Consider the following 20774-nt stretch of genomic DNA (forward strand, 5'->3'; position numbering starts at 1 on the left):
ACGTGTTTTGCTGGGATGCACTGACCAGCGTTCCATCTCGCAACGAAAGCCCAGAAGACAAAGGAGCCCGCCTGGCGGGAGAGGAGGGGATCTCTGGACGTCTCCGCGTGATCCTAAACACAGGGCTCGGGACCCGGAGAGCCCACCGCAGCCCCCTGGGGCAGATATATCTGGGGTCTCAAGCTTCGGGACCAGGCCCGGGGAGTCTCCCTAGCAATTCTGCCTTCGTTATTTTGAAATCGTTTTCTTAAAGTGATCCAGCCCCCAATCCGTCCTTCCCACAAAGGCTTAACTTCAGGCCTCAAACACCCTAGACCCACGCCGGACAATTCCTCTCTCCGGGCAAGAAACGGCCTCCTGCTAAGGACAAAGAACTGCGGCCTGGGGGCCAATTACTGCGGGCTGGCCGGGGCCGGCAGGGGCGGACGCGGTGAAGCCCCGGGAGCCTAAATGCCCGAGCACGGGGGGGCGGAGCCGGGCGTGGAGGGGACGGACCCTGGAGGGGACGGACCCTGGAGGGGACAGGGGCGGGTCTGGGCCGGGACCGAGGCTGGTAGCTGGGCAGCGAGGGGGCGTAGCCAGAGCTACGGCACCAAGGCTCCGCCCCCGCCCCGCCCGCCCCCTCGCTGGAGGAACGCAGGCAGGAGCAGGGGGAGCTAGAGGCGGCGGCGGCGCTAGAGCTCCTCCTGGGGACCCGGGGAGCAAGCAGGTTGCTCCGCACCGCTCTTCCTCCTGCCGCTGAGCCGTCCTTTCTCGCCATGTCCCAGAGCAGGCACCGCGCCGAGGCCCCGCCGCTGGAGCGCGAGGACAGTGGGACCTTCAGGTCAGCGTGTGGGTAGTCGGGGCCCCAGGGCCGGGAGCGTCGGGAGGCGGGGCCGGGGCGCTGGGAGCCGGCCCTCCAGCAGCATTCTGGGTAAAGCCCCTGCCCGGCAGCCCAACCTCCGCGGCTGCGGGCGCTCAGCCCCGCCCTCGCGGCGGCGCGGGTTGGGGTCTACGATTGGGCCCCGCCCCTCTCTTGGCCCCCGGCGGTTTGCGGGGCTAGCGGAGGTGGTGCGCGGTCGCCGCGCCCGGGAAAGGCTCGTATGATTGGTTCTGAGGCTGCGGCGCTGCTGCCAGCCCTGTTCTGTTGAGAATCTCTTACCCGCATTCAAGTTCTTTCCCTAAAGACCTCGCTCACCCGCCTGCCCCAGCGGGGTGACTGCCGCAGCGGGGCCGGAAGACAGGTGCGCCCCAGCCTCGCCAGCTCTGGCCCTGGCCGCCGGGGAACTCCGCGCTTCCAGCATCATCGTCGGTGGCGGTCAAAACTGGCCTCTGCACGCTTCTGCTTTAATCTCCACTTTGGCATGCAAAGCACACCTTTTTCTGGTTTTTGCAGTTTGGGGAAGATGATAACAGCTAAGCCAGGGAAAACACCGATTCAGGTATTACACGAATACGGCATGAAGACCAAGAACATCCCGGTTTATGAATGTGAAAGATCTGATGTGCAAATACACGTACCCACTTTCACCTTCAGAGTAACCGTTGGTGACATAACGTGCACAGGTCTGTATACAGTTAACCTGGATGACTGAGTGGGTTGGCATTCAAGATTTGGTGTTGCTTTTCAGTTCAGAAAAGTGCTCTTTTTACCAGACAGCTGTAAGGAACAGGATCTGAAACAGACCTCTCATCTTAGGTCGCTAGGACTTCCCAGCCTCATCTGATTCTCTTCCTAATTAATTTTCTCTTCCCCAGATACCAAAGAAGCTCAGAAACTAAAAAGTTAGTTACCCAGCCATCCTGCACAGCTCCTCTCATACCCTAGGATCCTCCTAGGGTTCTTTTAAGAATTAGAGAGAAGCAGGAAAGGTTCGGAGCAGTCATAGCTGGGTCAGTAGGTACTGTGAAGTTTCATAGATTATAGCAGATGCCAGCAGGCATGACCCCAGAATTTTCATTTGCACTTTAGGTCCATTGTACCACTCTTGATTCTGTATCCAAGCAAAATGAGGAAGGGCAGAAAGAAGGTCCTCATATATTATATTGCATAATAACTTCTAGTTTTTGAAACTGAACAGATACTTTGTATATTATCCACTTTTTACACAAGAAGATACAGGTTCAGAGTGATTATAAGTAACATGCCTATAGCAATGAAGTCACATAGCTATGAAGTTTCAAAGTTCATGCCTTCTTTCGGTCTGTGAGCTTGAGCAAATAACTGAAGTTGCTCATTTGTAAACGTGGACGTTATTTTTCTTAGGTATCTATTTAATTGCAAACACAAAACATTGGATGCTAAATTTAATTTGGAAGAATGCCAAGAAAAAAATTTAGTCGGAAGGCTCAAGTTCTACCATCTGGTAAATCTGAAGGCAGCATTTGTTTGTGTCCCTGGAAGTTTAGAGTCCTTTATTTTAATTGATGCCACTTTAAGAAAAGTTTAAAACTTTTTGTGTGAGGCAGTTACATTGTAGGTGCTGGCCGGAAGGGTCCCCATGGGAACCATAGTCAACACTGCATTACTTCTTTAGCTAGTCTATTTCTAGATAATCAGGAAGAATTCAAGAAAAAGGAGGCTTTTTTCCCCTCAGTGTGTTTTAGACCCCAAATTGACAGCCTATGGCAACTGTTCTGCTTATGCCCTCTTCTCACACTACCATGGCTTCCTGTGCAAGCTTATCTGCCTCCATGGCTTCCAATACTATCCAAAGGCTGATAATTCTGAAATATCTATCTTCATCCCAAGCCCAGTTACAGAACAGTGTATCTGTCTATGCTTACTGAGCATCTTTGCTTGGATGACACAGAAGCCTCTCAAGCCTCTCATTGTCCCAAACTGAATTCATCTTTTCCTTCAAACCCATTCTCCCTGCATTTCCTTTCTCTGTAAAGGCTCCATAATCAACTAGTTCAGTAGAAATGTGGGTTTGTCTTCCTAACTACGTCCTATCTCTCTCCCGGTTGTCTAGTCTGTCATTAAACTCCATCTCCTAAATATCCATTGCATCTATCTGCTTCTTTCTTCTGGCCATTGCTACTGCCTAGGCCACCGTCATCTCTCACTTGGATTGTAGCTGCAGTCCTGTAGCTGTACGTTTATCTTCTAGTCTCGTGATGTCCTTTTGTCACATGAGAACCACTGTTCTTTTTTTTTTGAGACAGGGTCTCGCTCTGTCACCCAGACTGGAGTGCAGTGGCGTGATCATAGCTCACTGCAGCCTCAGTCTCCTGGACTAGAGCAATCCTCCTTCCTCAGCCTCCTGAGTAGCTGGGACTACAGGTGCACATCACCATGCCCAGCTAATGCTTCTGAGTTTTAGTAGAGACAAGGTCTCACCATATTGCCAGGCTGGTCTTGAACTCTTGGCATCAAGCAATCTTCCCACCTCAGCCTCTTAAAGTGTTGGGATTACAGGTGTGAGCCACCTCATCTAGCCCTGACAACCAGTGTACTTTCTAGCATTCAGATGTCTTCCTCGTCTCAAAATCCATTCAGTGGTTTCCCTGTAACCCTCTGAATAAATACATGTTGTTTGTTTGATTGTTTGTTTGTTTCCCAGACAGAGTTTCGCTCTTACACCCAGGCTGGAAGGAAGTGGCACAATCTTGGCTCACTGCAACCTGCATCTCCCGGGTTCAAGCAATTCTCCTACCTCAGCCTCCCGAGTAGCTGGGATTACAGGCGTGTGCCACCTTGCCTGGCTGATTTTTGTGTTTTTAGTAGAGACGGGGTTTTGCCATGTTGGCCAGGCTGGTCTCTAACTCTTGACCTCAGGCATTCCACCCACCTTGACCCCCCAAGGTGCTAGGATTACAGGTGTGAGCAACCGTGCCTGGCCTAATGCACATTTCTTAACATGACTTTACAACGTTGCTTCTTACACTTTAAAAAAGCTCTTAACACTTTAGCCAAAGCCAACTAGTTGGGATTCTTGAGAACACTGTACTGTATGTTGCCTTTGAGCCTTTGCAGGTGCTCTTTTTCTCTACCTAGATTGCTCTTTCTAATCCCCCATCTCTCTTCTCTTTATTAGCTGTTACTCATCATTTAGGTCTCCATTTACTTATCTCTTCCTTCATGAAACCTTTCTGAATCCTTACCAAGAGTAAGAGAGCTGCTGCTTTTAAGTACTCTCCTACAGCCTGCACTTAGGCTTGTAACATATCCCATTCCATATTTCAGGTGCCTATTAACAGACAAAAATTCCACCTTAGGCTGTTAGCTCCCGAGGGCAGCGACACTGTATGCTATATCCCTAATACCTCTGTTAGCAGATAAATGTGTGGTTTGTGTATCTTCTCACATTTGAGGGCCACACTTGAAACTTATTCCATGAGGGTTTGAGAGTTTGAACTCAAAAGGAAAAAGACTGAATTTATGAATTTATCATTCGCCGTTGCGGTTGCTTACTGAAATTAGACCTCAGTCTTATCCCTAGTCTCAACTTAGCTATCCAAGCAGAAGATACAGATTGTCCAGAAGATACATAACAAGCTGTCACCTTATTTCATAAAACTCTTTCCTGTTGTACCCAACACATAATCGCGACTGCTCAACCTAGCGGAGCAGTTTGATACGTTATAGGACAGACTGTCAGAATAAAATTATGCACACTTTGCTATCCAGCAATTCGGCTGTAAATGGTTCCTTTAAAATAAACTTCTTGCTGCAGAAGAATTTCCCCTCCAGGAATAAAGGAAAAGTAAAATACCGAGTTGCATTTCTTCAGAGGTGTGGCACAGTCTACTTTATTACCATGTTATGTAATAAACATATATAATTTAAAAATAAGGATTTTTATGTAGGTATACATAGAATTAAATATATAGAACTTTTAAAATTGTGTTTTTTAAAATATTTTTCACATGGCAAATATTTTATTACAGTGCATGTAGTATATGTTTTTATTACCAAGTATGTGTATGTAAAATCTATAGTGGCTTTGTGTTTTGAAAACATCTATGTAAGCTGCACATTTTTGTAGGAGATAAAGACTTCTTTTTTTAAATCTCAATTCAGGTGAAGGTACAAGTAAGAAGCTGGCGAAACATAGAGCTGCAGAGGCTGCCATAAACATTTTGAAAGCTAATGCAAGTATTTGGTGAGCTAAATTTCTTTGTATTCAGCAGCTCAAAAATATCATGGCCGAGGTAAAATTAAAAATTTGAACATGCTCACAAAAGCAACAAAGTGAACAGTTAGCATCCTGCCTCTCAAATTCTGTTTCCTTGTGAAAACTTACCATCCATTAAAGAAAACTTTATCCAGTCAAATCCAGCAATTAGTTATTAAACGAAGGCACTTATGAACTAGGCTTTACTGTTACTTTTTTAATGAGGTGCAACAGTAGAAAATCAGAGTGTTTCTTGCAAATATTAATATTAACATTCTGTATTAATACTTTGATTATTTCTACATTGAAGAAAACAAAGTGAGATGGAGAAAGATAAGTAAAAGTACTCTTCAGAAATTCTAATTTTGAAAAAGCAGGCAGAGGTTTTCTTTTATTATATAATATATGCCAAAAGAAGAGAATGTTAAGTGGGATATTAATTCTTGATATACCTTTCCAAAGTAAGATTTTTTTACTACTTTAGGTGTTTCTGGACAGAATATTGGTACTGGACCATCTCATGTATCATTAAGTAGTGTCCTTTGGTTTCCACTGGGCACACTTGGGTGCATGATGTGCTTTCAAGTTCTTCTCGTGCGTGCATTCACATATGCCTGAAGTACAAATCTGGTATAATCTGCTCATAGCTGACAGTAGAGACCAGGGAATTTGAGATGGATTTTTTATTCCTTAGTCATAGAAAGACTTTTGGATTAGAGGTGTAGTTAGGTTCTCAAGTAGTATTTCTGTCTTTTTATAAGTCATTCTAAACCTTTTGGGTAGTTTCGAACTAATCAGTGACATGGCAACCCTTGGATAAGCAGCTGCCCAAGATAAGCCTTGCATTTCACAAGATGATGCTCGATTATCTATAATTGATCTATGCCAGCTTTTAAGACATGCCAGGCCAGGCGGGGTGGCTCACGCCTATAATATCAGCACTTTGGGAGGCTGAGGTGGGTGGATCACTTGAGGCCAGGAGTTTGAGACCATCAGCCTGGCCAACATGGCAAAACCCCATCTCTACTAAAAGTACAAAAATTAGCCAAGCATGGTGGCAGGTGCCTGTAATCCCAGCTACTTGGGTGACTGAGGCACAAGAGTCCCCTGAACCCAGGAGGCGGAGGTTGCAGTAAGCTGAGATTGAGCCACTGCAGTCCAGCCTGGGTGGCAGAGCTAGACCTTTCTCAAAGAAAAACAAGGCCAGGCACAGTGGCTCACACCTGTAATCCCAGCACTTTGGGAGGCCAGCGTGGGCAGATCACTTGAGTAAGGAGTTTTGAGTCCAGCCTGGCTAACATGGTAAAACCCTGTCTCTTCTAAAAATACAAAAAATTAGCTGAGCATGGTGGTGCGCACCTGTAATCCCAGCTACTTGGGAGGCTGAGACATGAGAATCGCTTGAACCTGGTATGCAGAGATTGCAGTGAGCCGAAATTGGGCCACTGCACTCTGGCCTGGGTGATAGAGCAAAACTCTGTCTCTAAACAAACAAATAAAACAAAACAAAACAAAAGACATGCCAAATGACATGGCAGGTATTGGGTTCTCCCCCACTGGTAATGGCCATACTGTTTCTGTACAGCCTGAAGGTGAACCCAAACCAGTAAGTACATTTGTAGAAATGAGGTACAGAGTGTCCTTTCTGCTTCTGGGCACTTCACTTTGTCAGCAGAAAAAGCTAACAAACTTTACTATATTTGTGCTTCTTGACAGATAAAATGGGAATTACTAAGCTGTAATCAGGCCTAAAGTGGCCTGACTTAATACAGAGACTTTCTCACTTCTCCATCACAATTATTTGGGTAGCTTTGGCATGCAGCATTGTAAGTGAATACTCATATCTCATCAGCCTATGTAAAGCTTGAAATTCTGGCAGTTGGGAAAAAAACCCTTGAGGAAGTGGCAATAACTAAACCTCATTTGTCATGGAAAAATGACTTTCCAGTTGCCTAGGTGGTAATAACCTTGGAATGCCGCTTATTCAATTTTAAGCACTGATCTGCCAAGGAACCAGTAATTTCAAACTCCCTAGAAGTGGTTGTTCTCTTTTTCCCTAATCATAATCCCCACATGCTAAAACCAAATTTATCTAAGCCATCTATATTATGCAGGATACCTGTAAGTCTTAGAGAATTATCCCAGCACTAAGCAGCTGATAGTTCAAACAGATAGCTCTTCATAGTTCTCTGTATTAAAAAAACAACATTTATAATCTGTATTATTCACATTGTCAGGCTAAATTTTCTGGATCATTGTTCATCTTCCATTTTTTATATAGTTGTAACAAGAGTATTCTTTAAATATATTATGACATGGCTATTATGTACAAAACACCACAAAGCTTATGTAGGTAAGTGATACATAAGCCCTACCTCAGGGAGCTTACAATCTGAACAGGGGAGAGGTGAGGTGAAGGATGGACAAATTATATGTATTTGTAAGAGTATTTAATTTATGGTAAAACAATTTCCTCGAGGAAAGATTAAACCATGTGTTATAATGTTTCAGAGAAGGGAGAGATTATAAACCACTGGGGTAAAAGGATAGGCTTCTTGAAGGAAGTGACATTTGAGATAGATCTTGGGTGACGGATAGATCATATTCCCATAGAAGAGATCTAAGAAAAGGGCATTCCATGTAGAAGGACTGACAAATAAAAGACATAGAGAGTTAATTAGAAAATGCTTGTCATTTATTTCATAATTCGGGGGAAATTACTTTGTTTTATAACACTTTTAAAAAATGTTTAGCTTTGCAGTTCCTGACCCCTTAATGCCTGACCCTTCCAAGCAACCAAAGAACCAGCTTAATCCTATTGGTTCATTACAGGTAGGTTGTACAGTTCTTTGCCTACTGATATTTGAAAGACAAGATAGTGATATATTTTGTTTTCCAACTTATGATCATTAGCTTTATAGAGCTAACTTGAAATTATTTTCCTATTTATGTTTTGGATTTTCTTTTATATACAGTATTTGCCTTTGGCTTGTGGAATTCTCATTTAAGATCAACAGGCCCTCAGTGCACATGGGTAGAGTGTTTTATACTTTAAGAATAGTTCTTGCTACTCTTGTTAAAAATTCTACTTCTGTTGAGACAGAAGACTTTTTATAAAGAGCCTAAGTCAGTGAACCTAACTCAAGAAAAGGAAAGTAGGCTGCTTATTTGCTTATTCTACTAAAAAAATATATTTACATCTACACACACACACACACACACACACACACACACACACACACACACACATATATACATTCAGCTTTGAATTTCTATTTGCAGATTATCCATGTGGTCTGTTAGACCATTCCCCTCCCCACTATCCAGCCAGTCCGTTGGTCTCCTTTTCCTGCACTACAAGCTTTTTTGTAGTTTTCCTCACCTTCTGTCCCCCACCTCATCCAGGTCTGTTGTTTGTTGTCCCTGCTCCTCATGTGCTCTTGTTCAAATGCAGTAGATGGCCAGCTGTGGGTTTGGAAGTCTATAGCCAGGAGGAGAGGGGCTTTAGGAACTGATGGCAGTGAAACCTGTAGATGTCTCCTCTGGTGTTCCCAAAGAGGGTGGTAGTAGCCTGTTTTTCTAGTTGAAATCTGGTATCAGCTCACTGTAGTTTAATGGAAGAACACCATTCATAGCTCACAACTGCTTCAGTTTTGGTATTGGGATATAAAGATATAAAATGAGGGAAATGTCTTTGAGAAATAGAATGTCTTCCCTCTTTCTTCCATTGCAGAAAATCACTATTCTTTTCAACATATACATAGAAATTGGATCAAAATTATGAAAATATTTATGTGATTGAGCCATTGCATAGTTAAAATTACTATTAAAGCCTCATCTTGATTTTATAGGAATTGGCTATTCATCATGGCTGGAGACTTCCTGAATATACTCTTTCCCAGGAGGGAGGACCTGCTCATAAGAGAGAATATACCACAATTTGCAGGCTAGAATCATTTATGGAAACTGGTACTTACTTCTTATAATTAAAGACATTTGAAATATATTCAGATAATGAATAACCATAGAAATTTCTGTTATAATGTTTTCAAATATTTCTGTGCAGAAAAAATTGATACACTCCTCCTTTATTGTCTCTGACTTTCTGAGGTTGAACTTAAGTATAAGTATTTGGCTTAAGATACTTAGACTTCTTAATTTGATATTTTTAAAAATCATAGATTATTAATAGAAAGACAAACTATAGGCTCTGTACTTTAAACAGTCTTCATTGATAAATTAGTGACTTAAAAAAAAACAAAACCCATTTTGGAGAAAAAGCCATAATAAATCTCATGGATTTTAACAGCTATTCTAGAAAATAGGAGGACTAGAGGAAGATTAACACTTGAAAATGAGATGATTAATAAGAGACTAGATGGCAAATAATTGCAGTGAGGTAAAAATGAAAATTATCTTTTTTAATTACAGCAACTCCTATGTTATAAAGGACATAAACTGTAAGAAAAACTGTCACTTTAAAAAGTACGAGTGGCCAGGCATGGTGGCTAATGCCTGTAACCCCAGCACTTTGGGAGGTCGAGGCAGGCAGATATGAGGTCAAAAGATCGAGATCATCCTGGCCAACATGGTGGAACCCCACCTGTACTAAAAATACAAAAATTAGCTGGGCGTGGTGGCACATGCCTATAGTTGCAGCTACTCAGGCGGCTGAGGCAGGAGAATTGTTTAAACCCAGGAGGAGGTGGTTTCAGTGAGCCGAGATCATGCCACTTCACTCCAGCCTGGTAACAGAGCAATACTCCATCTCAAAAAAAAAGTACTAATGAGAATTCCTGTTAACTAAAGTGGCTTAAAATGGGATTTTACCTTACCCAGATAATAGTTTCAAGTAATAAGCAACTGTTTGCCTTTGGGGGGTAGTGTATGCCAGTACAGAATGCAGTGGGCAAAAAGTAGGAACCTCATCTTCCATCCTTGCAGTCCTTGATTTGCAAGGTTAAGCAAATTACTTAATCTCTCTGGACCTCAGTTTTTTAATCTATAAAACAAAAGCATGGAGGTAGATATTTATGATATCTTTCAACTCCAGCATCTCCTGTGCCTTTCTTATTCCTGTTACAAGGAATTCCACATAATTATCAGTTTAGAGAAGATTGCAAGCAGGAAATAGACATTGAGAGACAGAGGAGTTATAATTCAGATGTATTTTAATAAATCTGAATAATTGGTCAGAATTAAACCAAATATGGTTCAGTAATGCTAGACATAGGAAAATACAACTATTACAGAAAAACAGAAAGCATAACTATTAAAGAAAAACTTAAATGCCTTCAAAAGTGTAAGAATTAGTAGCTATACAGGCCAGGCATGGTGGCTCATGCCTATAATCCCAGCATTTTGGGAGGCTGAGGCAGACAGGTCACCCAAGGTCAGGAGTTGAGACCAGCCTGGCCAACATGGCAAAACCCTGTTTCTACTAAAAATACAGAAAATTAGCTGGGCATGGTGGTGGGCATCAGTAATCTGAGCTACTTGGGAGGCTGAGGCAGGAGAATTGCTTGAATCAAGGAGGCGGAGGTTGCAGTGAGCCAGGATTGCTGCACTGCGCTCCAGCATGGGCAACAGAGTGAGATTCCATCTCAAGAGAAAAATAATAGCTATACAAACAAAATAGCACAACAAAGATACCATGTCAGTAAGAAAATAGTCTAGCATATAATAAAAACCTTGAGGTTCTCTGATTAAACACAATACTTTATACATTTGATCATCCTCTGTGGACACTAATTTCTTTTCTAAATCTACCATTTCTTTTTCTTTGTTCAGGAAAGGGGGCATCAAAAAAGCAAGCCAAAAGGAATGCTGCTGAGAAATTTCTTGCCAAATTTAGTAATATTTCTCCAGAGAACCACATTTCTTTAGTAAGTAATGTCGACAGCTATGATGTTAATATCATTAAGCATTTCTCACTGTAGGAAACTTTCCTTGACTTATTGTATAGATACTTTAGAGTTGTGATTTTTAGAAATCTCTTCATTGTTCAGTTATATATTACACCATTTTTAGCTGCTTCCTGTTTGTGAGTCAGGATCACAGAGGTAATTAGGTAAGAGAGCTTGGGAGACACAGTCAAATTCAGAATAATAGGACAGGATCTAAAGATGATAGGCCAGTAGTGCCATTTTTGTCTTCAGAGTGACAGCACATTTACATCCCTTTGTTTGTTCATTCATTCACTCAGCAAACATTTAGTGAGCTCATTATGTATTTGTTCTTAGTGCATGTATATATTTTTTAACCATGTAAATAATGTTTTTTAATTTATTTAAAAACAGTATTTTAAAGTTTCTGTAATGTAAATTTTTATTTGGTAAATCTAACAAATAATTAATTCCATATCATGCCATCTCTAGAATCTTTTGGAAATTGCCTTCCCTCTGTTGTGCTCATTAATAAAATAAGATTAAGAGTAGTACCCGTAGCAGGCACGGTGGCTCAAATCTATAATCCCAGTACTTTGGGAGGCTGAGGTGGGCAGATTACCTGAGCTCAGGAGTTCACAACCAGCCTGGGCAACCCAGTGAAACCCTGTCTCTACTAAAAAAATACAAAACAATTAGCCAGGCTTGGTGGTATGCACTTATAGTCCCAGCTACTCTGGAGGCTGAGGCAAGAGACTTGCTGGAACCCGGGAGGCAGAGGTTGCAGGGAGCCAAGATTGCACCACTGCACTCCAGACTGTGGGACAGAGTGAGACTCCATACAAAAAAAAAAGTAGTAGTCCTACTTACTTCAGAAAGTAGTTGTTTTTATTAATGGCATGTGAAAGCAATTTGAGAACCATAAACTTACGGAAATATAAGGAATTCTAAGGACAGAGATGAAAAGGGAAGGATATAGGAGAGAATAAAGAAAAGAGGAAAAGCAGAAAGAAAAAGGAAAAAATACTCAGTGGAGTTCTAGGATAGAAGTCTGATAAGAACTTTTTGACATCCTGCCATTTATTTGAATGACTTGTTCCTCAAACCCAACTTGCACATTTCATGTTTTATTTTACATTTTGTTTGTTTGTTTGTTTTCTGCTTTATAGCTGTCAGTTACAGTGATTGGTATTTAATTTAAAAAAAGATGAAAGTTGTTTAATATTTTAATCTGCAAATTGCTCCATTAGGCAGATTTAATTATTTGTGGATTAATGCTCCCAAATATCTTGTACCTCTTAATGTGACCTTCAGAAAATTTGACTGAAAAACATTTGTACTATACAAAATCCAAAATACTTTCAGTATATTATTGCAAGTGCTTCTTATATATTGTAGTATTTGTTAAATGTGTGCTTTTTAACGTTGTCTAACATATTAAATGTAAGTGCTTAATAAGTACTTTTAATTATACTGGTACTGTTGTTGGAACCCAGTCCTAGATAAGAGTCTATCTTCATCTCTGTTTTTCAGACAAATGTAGTAGGACATTCTTTAGGATGTACTTGGCATTCCTTAAGGAATTCTCCTGGTGAAAAGATCAATTTACTGAAAAGAAGTCTCCTTAGTATTCCAAATACAGATTACATCCAGCTGCTTAGTGAAATTGCCAAGGAACAAGGTTTTAATATAACATATTTGGATATAGGTATGATTTTATTTTTCTTTGGCTTTCCCAAGACATGTTTATTTAAAAGTGTGTTTGAGAAACAAAAATTTATTATAATGTATTTTATTGATCAGGGATTCTAAGTATATATAATTACTAGGCCAGTAATATATATATAATTGATATGTCCCATTCTTGTGGATAGTAATAATGGCTAACATCTATACAGTTATAATAGCAAAGATAGAGTTTTACTATGTGCCAGGCACTGTTCTAAGGAGATCACATGTATCTACTTACTGAATCCTCGGACTAACTCTATGAAGCAAGTTCTCTTATCCTTATTTATAAGTGAAGAAAGAAAGGCACCGAAAGGTTGAGAAACTTGCCAAAGATCACATAGCTAGTCAGTGGTAGAGCAAGATTAGGGGGAGAGTCCCCACAGATACCCTGGCTGTTAAACTAGCCCGGATGGGCTGCTGTGCAAATGAAAAGGCATCCAGATTTCTAGCACAAGTACCAACTTTCTGGTGCCCAGAACTTTTCTCTCTACTTTGTCACTGTATGCCGATTCTGAGAGGTAAATGGAGACAAGTCAATTTATAGTTTAATCCCATCCTAGCCATCATCATCTATATTTTCTGTAGCCCTTAATCATTTGGATAGACAAATATGGACAGAGGGAAAAGCAAGTCAGTATGGATTTTCTTTTAATTCAATGTTTGGTATCTTTATTTATTTATTTTTCTTTTTTGAGACAGACTCTTGCTCTGTTGCCCAGGCTGGAGTGCAGTGGTACAATCTTGGCTCACTGCAACCTCTGCCTCCTGGGTTCAAGCAATTCTCCTGCTTCAGCCTCCCAAGTAGCTGGGATTACAGGCACCCACCACCACACCTGGCTAATTTTTGTATTTTTTTTCCCCCAAGATGAAGTCATGCTCTGTTGCCCAGGCCAGAGTGGACTGGCATGATCTCGGCTTATTGCAACCTCTCCCTCCCAGGTTCAAGAAATTCTGCCTCAGCCTCCTGAGTAGCTGGGACTACAGGCATGCACCACCACGCCCAGCTAATTTTTGTATTTTTAGTAGAGACAGTTTCACCATGTTAGTCAGGCTTGTCTAGAACTCCTGACCTCATGATCCGCCCACCTCAGCCTCCCAAAAGTAATTTTTTCTTTTTAGTAGAGACGGGGTTTCACAATGTTGGCCAGGCTGATCTTGAACTCCTGACCTCAAGTGATCCGCCCACCTCGGCCTCCCAAAGTGCTGGATTACAGGTGTGAGCCACCATACCTGGCCAAGGTGTCTTGATTTAACATCAGTATAATGTATGAGAAATTTTATATCCCTATCCAACCACAGTGAGATGTGGGGACCTTGCTTGTCAGGGCCCCCTGGTCCTGGGAAAGTAGGGCACTTAGGCTCAAAGAACTTCTGATAATCTCTGTTACTTTGGGATTGAAGGATGGGTCAAGTGCATTGTCTTAGTAAACCAAGAATGATGTAAAACCTGGGAAGTCAGTGCAGGTTTTACATCAGATGGTTAGAAAAGCTGGCTGATGAAAAATTAGCTGGGCATGGTGGTACATGCCTATAGTCCTGGCTACGAGGGAGGCTGAGGTGGGAATGATCACTCGAGCCCCTGAGGTTGAGGCAGCAGTGAGCCATGATCATGCCATTGCTCTCCAGCCTGGGTGACAGAGTGAGACCTTGTCTCAAAAAAAAAAAAAAAAGAACGAAAAGAGGCCAGGCATCCTAGCACTTGGGAGGCCAAGGCAGGCAGATCACCTATGGTCAGAAGTTTGAGACCAGCTTGACTAACATGGTGAAACCCCATCTCTACTAAAAATACAAAACTTAGCCAGGCATGCTGGCATGCATCTGTAATCCCAGCTACTCGGGAGGTTTAGGTGGGAGAATAGCTTGAATCCAGGAGTCGGAGGTTACAGTGAACTGAGATCACGCCACTGCACTCCATCCCGGGTAACAGAGTGAAACTCCATCTCAAAAATAAAGAAAGAAAAGGTGGCTGATGAGAGACCATTCATCCAATAAATATTTATTAGTGTCTACAATCTGTTGAGGGTTTAGAATACAGAGATGAACAAGCCATGTCATGAATAGGACTAGGAAGGATACAGAATCTAGGGAAAAAAGGAAACCTGAAATAAATTTTTAGATTATGAATGATGCCTTTGAAACATTTCTTCCCACTTTTGAGAACTAAATAGTTCTTACAAATATGGAAAGCAGTCTAAAAGCCACAGTCTGCTAATTTGGCTAGTTTCCATGCAGCTACCTTTAAAAGAACCTAGATATTCTCCAAAGGAGAGACACAAATGGTCTGGGCACAATGGCTCACACCTGTAATCCCAGCCCTTTGGGAGACTGGGCCTGAGGATCACTCGAACCCAGGAGTTTGAGACCAGCCTGGACAACATAGCAAGATCCTGTCTCAAAATTTTAAAATAAAATACAAATGTACAAATGACCAAAAAACACATGAAAAGATGCTCAAGATCACTAGTCAATAGAGAAATGCAAATCAAAACCACAATAAGGTACCACTTCCTATCCACTAGGATGGCTATAATTAAGGAAATGGAAAATAGCAAGTATTGGTGAGGATGTAGAGAAATTGGAACCTTATTCATTGTTTGTGGTAATATAAAGCAGTTCAGCCTCCGTGGAAAAAGCTTCTCAGTTCCTCAAATGAATTGCCATGTGAGCCATCAACTCTACTACTTAGGAGTATAAATCAAAAACTGGTGTTTAAACAAATGCCTATACACACAGATATCTGTATATTCATAGCAGCACTATTCACAAAAGCCAAAAGGTGGAAACAGCCCAAAACATCCATCAATGAATGAGTGGATAAACAAATTGTGGACTCTTCTTCTAATGAAATATTATTCAGCCGTAAAAAGAAATGAAGTTCTGATATATGCTACAACATGGATGAAACTCAAGCAGGGGCTGGAGGGTCTGGAGAATAAGGAGTAACTGCTAAATGTGAATGGTGATGAAAATGTTTTGGAACTAGATAGAGATGGTGGTTGTGCACATTGCAAATAGGAAGTATCACCGAAGTGCTTACTTTAAAATGATTAATTTTTCTAAAAAAATAAAAGAACCTAGATACTAGAACTAGAAAGCCTTTTCACTCATTAAATAATCCCATTGTATCTGGATATTTTCCACTAAATGGAATATCAAAATTAACATTTTTATTATGCCCACTTTAAATCATACCACACATGTTTCTACTTCTTCCCCCTTGCCCTCATTTCAGTCATCTTTAGTAAGAGTAACTCATCAGTTGATGGGAAGAACATTTGTTTCCTGGGTCAGGTATTGTTTTTAAAACACCGTGACCCATTTACAGTATAAATAAAGAACTACACTCTGCACAGACTTAAAACCTAACAACATAAATGGACAACTCCATAAATACATACAATTATTATGCATCAATTAAACCTTTTTTCTAATAGAAGACACAAGGGAGGCACAGGGAAGGTTTTGCCTTGCCCAAAGTTATTACTGGTTCAAATGCCTCCTGAAAATGACTTCCTAGTGGAAAATACAATCTCTCCAGTCCTCTAGCACATGGTTCTTTGTCTTTTGAGAAAGTTACTGTGGTTCAGTAATTTCCAGACACTGTTCAACTAACCATATTAGAATTGCCTTGGGAGCTTTTTTTCTTTTTTAAATGTAGGAATCAGCCACCCCCAACCCTACATTTCTGATTGAGTGAGTTAGAGTGCAGCCTAAATATCGTATTTCTTTAAAGTTGTCAGATGATTATGAAGTACAGTATGTTTGAAAACTGCTACAGCTGAGCAGTTGTGGTTTTTTGTTTGTACAAGCAAAACAAAGATTTCAAGTGGATGCTTAAATAGAAAGTAAGAATTGTTTTTACAAAGGGATCTACTTTATACATATTTGACATTAACCATCGTGCTTGAATGTGTCATTACAGAAGAACTGAGCGCCAACGGACAGTATCAGTGTCTTGCTGAACTGTCCACCAGCCCCATCACGGTCTGTCACGGCTCCGGTATCTCCTGTGGCAATGCACAAAGTGACGCAGCTCACAATGCTTTGCAGTATTTAAAGCTAATAGCAGAAAGAAAATAAACTTGGAGCAACTTAAAAAATCCTTCAGTAGCACATAAAAAGTTCCCCTCTCGCCTCGTCCCCAGTAAAAACTTTTACCATAGTGTTTGAGTTTATGTCTTGTTTCCAAATCTCTCCATAGATTCCATCAACACTCCAGATTTAATTCTGTCCTCGTAGTTGTTATTAAGCTCTTTTTAATGGCTTCAACTTTGTATCAGTATATTGTATTTATAAACTTTGTACCACAAGACAGAGTATAGCACCCATTTTACAGTGCCATGCACATCAGAGAAAGAAACTGCATGTTTGTATTTGATGATAATGAAATAAAAATGCTAGCAACAGTCTTTCTTACTGGTGCTTAAGCTCTTCTTTGCACAAAGCTTTGTAAAGGGAATTCAGAGGAAGCCCTTTAGAATTAGAGTCTTGAGGGACAGCACTAACAGGCCTTTATTAAGTATGATTGTTAAATTTCAGGGAACATGATTAGTCTGCTGTGTATTTGAATTCATGTAACAAAGAGCTGTTATGATGGGATTCTGCTCATTTTATTAAAAAGCTACTGACTTGACTGTTGCCCTGTTCTTGTTAGCCATTGTTATGAATAACATTTTAATGTTGATATTCTGTTTACATAGCGCTAATTTACTTCTGAAAGTCAAAGGTGAAAATAAAAAACGATGGCCTAAGCAAAATTTACAATACATATATTGGGTTACTTCCTTACTTTTTCTAAGCCTATGCAACCTTGTATTTTTCTTTGACATAACCATACACAGGTGAATTATTAGTTTAAAAAGCATTTGGCCAGGCACAGTGGTCCATGCCTATAATCCTAACTCTTTGGAAGGCCAAGGTGGGAAGATCCGTTGAAACCAAAAGTTTGAGACCAGCCTGGGCAACATAGTGAGACCCCATCAAAAAATCAGTCAGGTGTGGTGGCACACTTTTAGTCCCAGCTACTTAGGAGGCTGAGGTGGGAGGATTGCTTGGACCCAGAAGATCAAGACTGCAGTGAGCCAGGATCACACCATTGCACTCCAACCTGGGTGAAAGAGTGAGACCCTATCTCAAAAAAAAAAAAAAAGAAAAAAAAGCATTAGTAGAATTACCCAAAAAACCTTCCCAGCTTACTCAGTTGCAAAAATGTTCTAAAGGGAAGAGTGGTGAAAAGGTTAGGAAATAAGTCTGATGAACAGATTTTAATTTTACCTTTTGTGTTTCCATATATCCTCTTGTAACATCTCAAGTCTTCCCATCTGTCAGTACCAGCTCATGCTAGCTTTCTAAGTTAGGTGGAAGTCTCAGCCCTGTGTTTGGAGAGCAGAGAAAGCTTCATAGAGGAAATTTGAATGAAGGTAGGTCTCATGTATTCATACAGAAGGAAGTATATAGAAGGTATTTTTGCCTGTAAAGAAATCATATCTGGAATTCTTTGAGAACCAAACTAAAAAATAAAGGAAAACCAGTACATGTAACTTATTTTAAATTCTAAAGAGCACTTACTATAGCTCCATATTCTAAGCTCCATTTGTCAAACCATAGAAACTTAGGTACTTTTTTTGGCAAGGTTAAGGAATAGACTTAAAAGACTGGAAACAAAGCTAGGCATAATAGGATCTTGTGACTTTTTAAAGATTGAACCAAGGTTTTAAGTAAATGGTCTTGGATATAGGGGGCAAAATGAACTCTCTAGAGATGACATTAGACTCTTCTGCATAGTGAAATGCTGACTTGGATAAACTGGGGGAAGATTTCATAAGGCAGTGGAAGAAAAGGATAATATCATTTGGTTGTAGACAGTCCATATGTATTGATAAAATGAGGTCTCAGGATAAGGCGCCCAGAAGATAAACTTGCTGCTGCCTCTGCTTTTCCTGCTTCTGGCTCTGGAGGAACGTGCATTCTTACAGTTTTCAAATGTCACCTCTCAGATTGTCTGGATTTTCTAGGGAGTTAGGGATTTTCTTGGACCATCAGGTGTATTCTTTAACACCATTTTGTTTAGCTCTCTGTTAAAGCTCTTAACCAATATAATTAGTCAAACAGCTGCTGATATGCTACTGGGCTTTTATAGAGATACAGCACCTGACAAAGGGATGCCAAGTGACCATGCAGTCAAGACCACTGATCATGAGCTGGGTTCTATACATGCAGAACACAAACATAGGCAGAGGGCACAGTGGTACACTGCATTAACAAGCAGCCTAGGCTTCCATGTCATCTGCCACTGTTGCACCGGTGTTTCTCCCTTGGCTTCTATCTATTGTCACTGATCCCATATGACCAGTTGATGAAAGAGGAAAATGCATGAACTTGACTCACACATTTATATTTTGGCAAACTGAAAATAGATGGTGTCTGTATTACTCTGTCAGGGGTGGCCTTGAAAGTCAACAGTAAGGAAGAATCCTCCCAAAGGGCAGACCTTCAGGCAGTATACTTTGCCATCCATTTGTATAGAACGGGGCTCAGGGTTAGAATATACATGGGCAGTGGCAACTGGCTTGGCCGTGAGATCAGAGGCCAGAAAATAGACTAAATTACTGGGAACGAAGAGCTTTGAGATAAAAATGGTGGATGGGCACATGAGAGTGGGCACGAAGTGTTAGGAGCTTTGTACTGCACTTGATCTATACCACAAAGTGTCCATAATAGAAAAGGCCCTGAACAAGTCAGTAACAGGTTATAACATCCAGCATCTGGTATTGGAATAACTACTGTGGCAGGATTGGAGGCTATGTAATAGACCTAACAGGATGGGCTTCTATACACTGAGGCTGATCTAGTTATATTCACTGCTGAATTTCAGCCTACTAACAACAGAGACCAATGCTGCAATGCTGAGTGCCTATTCCTCAAGAAGACCAGTCAGTCACTTGGTGGCAAGCTGACTTACAATAATGATCCTAGCTTACAATAATGATCCTAGCAAGAGGCAGTGACTCATTTTGACAGGAATAGACACACACTGTAGATGATTCTCCTTTTCTATCTGCAGGGCATCAGCCAGCATCACTGAGGGCTTTCAGAGTGCTTGAATTATCTCATGGGACCTGTTTTATAGCAAAGGAGGAGAGAGAGTGGGCAAATGACCACAGCCTCTGCTTGTCATATTACAAGCTGCTTCACCCAAACCTCTACCCTGATAGAATGATTAAATAGCTTGTTGAAGGCATACCTAACACAAACACCATCCTTTAAAATGAAGTGTACACTTTAATGGTCTTTATATAGGGCTGTGTTCTCAATAGGTAGAATATATGGGTCCAAGAATCAAGGGGTAGAAGCAGGAATGGCCCTGTTTACTATCATTCCCAGTGATTCTCTTGGGGCAAATTGTGCTTCCTGGCTCCATAACACTGGGCCCTGTCATTTAGAGGTCCTGCTAAAGGTGAAACACCTCCACCAGCAGATGTAGTTTATGGTTCAGTGAGACCCAAGAAGAGACTCATCGGTCTCATTGAACTATAAGCTACATCTGCTGGCTAGGTAGTTCAGGTTCCTTGTACCAAGAAAGTAGCAGGCAAAAAGAGGAGTCATGTCCTGGCAGGGATAATGGATCTGATCACAAAGAGGAGGTAAGACCACAGTTACACAGTTGGAGGAAGGAGGAAAATGTTGGTACTCAAGCAGTACACTTAGCACCTCTTGCTATGCTCTTGCCCAATTATGATTGTAAATGGACAAGTGTAGTAGCCATTATCAGCCTAAAAAGATTATGGGGACCAGGGACTCTGAGCCTCTAAGGATCAAGGGCTGAGTTTTATCACCAGGTAAGTCACTGAGACCAGCTGAGAGTGCCACTGCATCCAAAGTCACCGCCATCTTTGGGTTGCCTGCATCCAATGACTGGGCAACAAAGTCTTGACCTTCTAGCTCCAATTTGGGACACTGAAAGGGCCAACCAGCTTCAGAGTTTCCCATGGGATCAGTTGAGAACACTGTTGAGACTGTATCACAGCGCAAGTCCTCCTTCCACCCAATCCCGATTTCA

General features: G+C 41.3%; 2 protein-coding genes across 8 annotated transcripts in view; one reads left to right on the forward strand and one right to left on the reverse strand.

Moving 5' to 3' along the window:
* The window catches only part of PJVK (pejvakin), a 45643-nt gene that overhangs the window by 10530 nt on the left and 14339 nt on the right, over positions 1–20774 (reverse strand). The window contains exon 2 of one of the 7 annotated variants that reach the window (XM_012471470.3): positions 17990–18087. The exons of 3 other annotated variants lie outside the window; for them this stretch is intronic. The gene's annotated coding sequence lies outside the window, so the exon portion shown is untranslated. Of the gene's footprint in view, positions 1–1141; positions 1153–17989; positions 18186–20774 lie in introns of those variants that run through there. 3 more of the 7 variants (XM_012471472.3, XM_064373301.1, XM_064373299.1) reach the window with 3 other exon arrangements.
* Positions 621–17348, forward strand: PRKRA (protein activator of interferon induced protein kinase EIF2AK2). Its single transcript, XM_012471478.2, has 8 exons — positions 621–823; positions 1376–1545; positions 5006–5087; positions 7853–7931; positions 8951–9068; positions 10890–10984; positions 12518–12692; positions 16638–17348. The coding sequence occupies exons 1-8, from the start codon at positions 759–761 to the stop codon at positions 16793–16795; spliced, it is 942 nt and encodes a 313-aa protein (XP_012326901.1). The 5' UTR covers positions 621–758; the 3' UTR covers positions 16796–17348.

This window comes from Aotus nancymaae, unplaced genomic scaffold (assembly GCF_030222135.1).
Source record: "Aotus nancymaae isolate 86718 unplaced genomic scaffold, 86718_ANA_hifiasm-v0.15.2.pri h1tg000008l, whole genome shotgun sequence".
In the NCBI taxonomy this organism is placed as follows: Eukaryota; Metazoa; Chordata; class Mammalia; order Primates; family Aotidae; genus Aotus; species Aotus nancymaae.

What these genes read in the sequence shown, in the direction of transcription:
- PRKRA (XM_012471478.2), top strand. Translation starts at nt 759, where the DNA reads ATGTCCCAGAGCAGGCACCGCGCCGAGGCCCCGCCGCTGGAGCGCGAG. An exon ending in GAGGACAGTGGGACCTTCAG is followed by an intron (nt 824 to 1,375) that starts GTCAGCGTGTGG and finishes TGGTTTTTGCAG; the next exon opens with TTTGGGGAAGATGATAACAG. An exon ending in TATAACATATTTGGATATAG is followed by an intron (nt 12,693 to 16,637) that starts GTATGATTTTAT and finishes GTGTCATTACAG; the next exon opens with AAGAACTGAGCGCCAACGGA.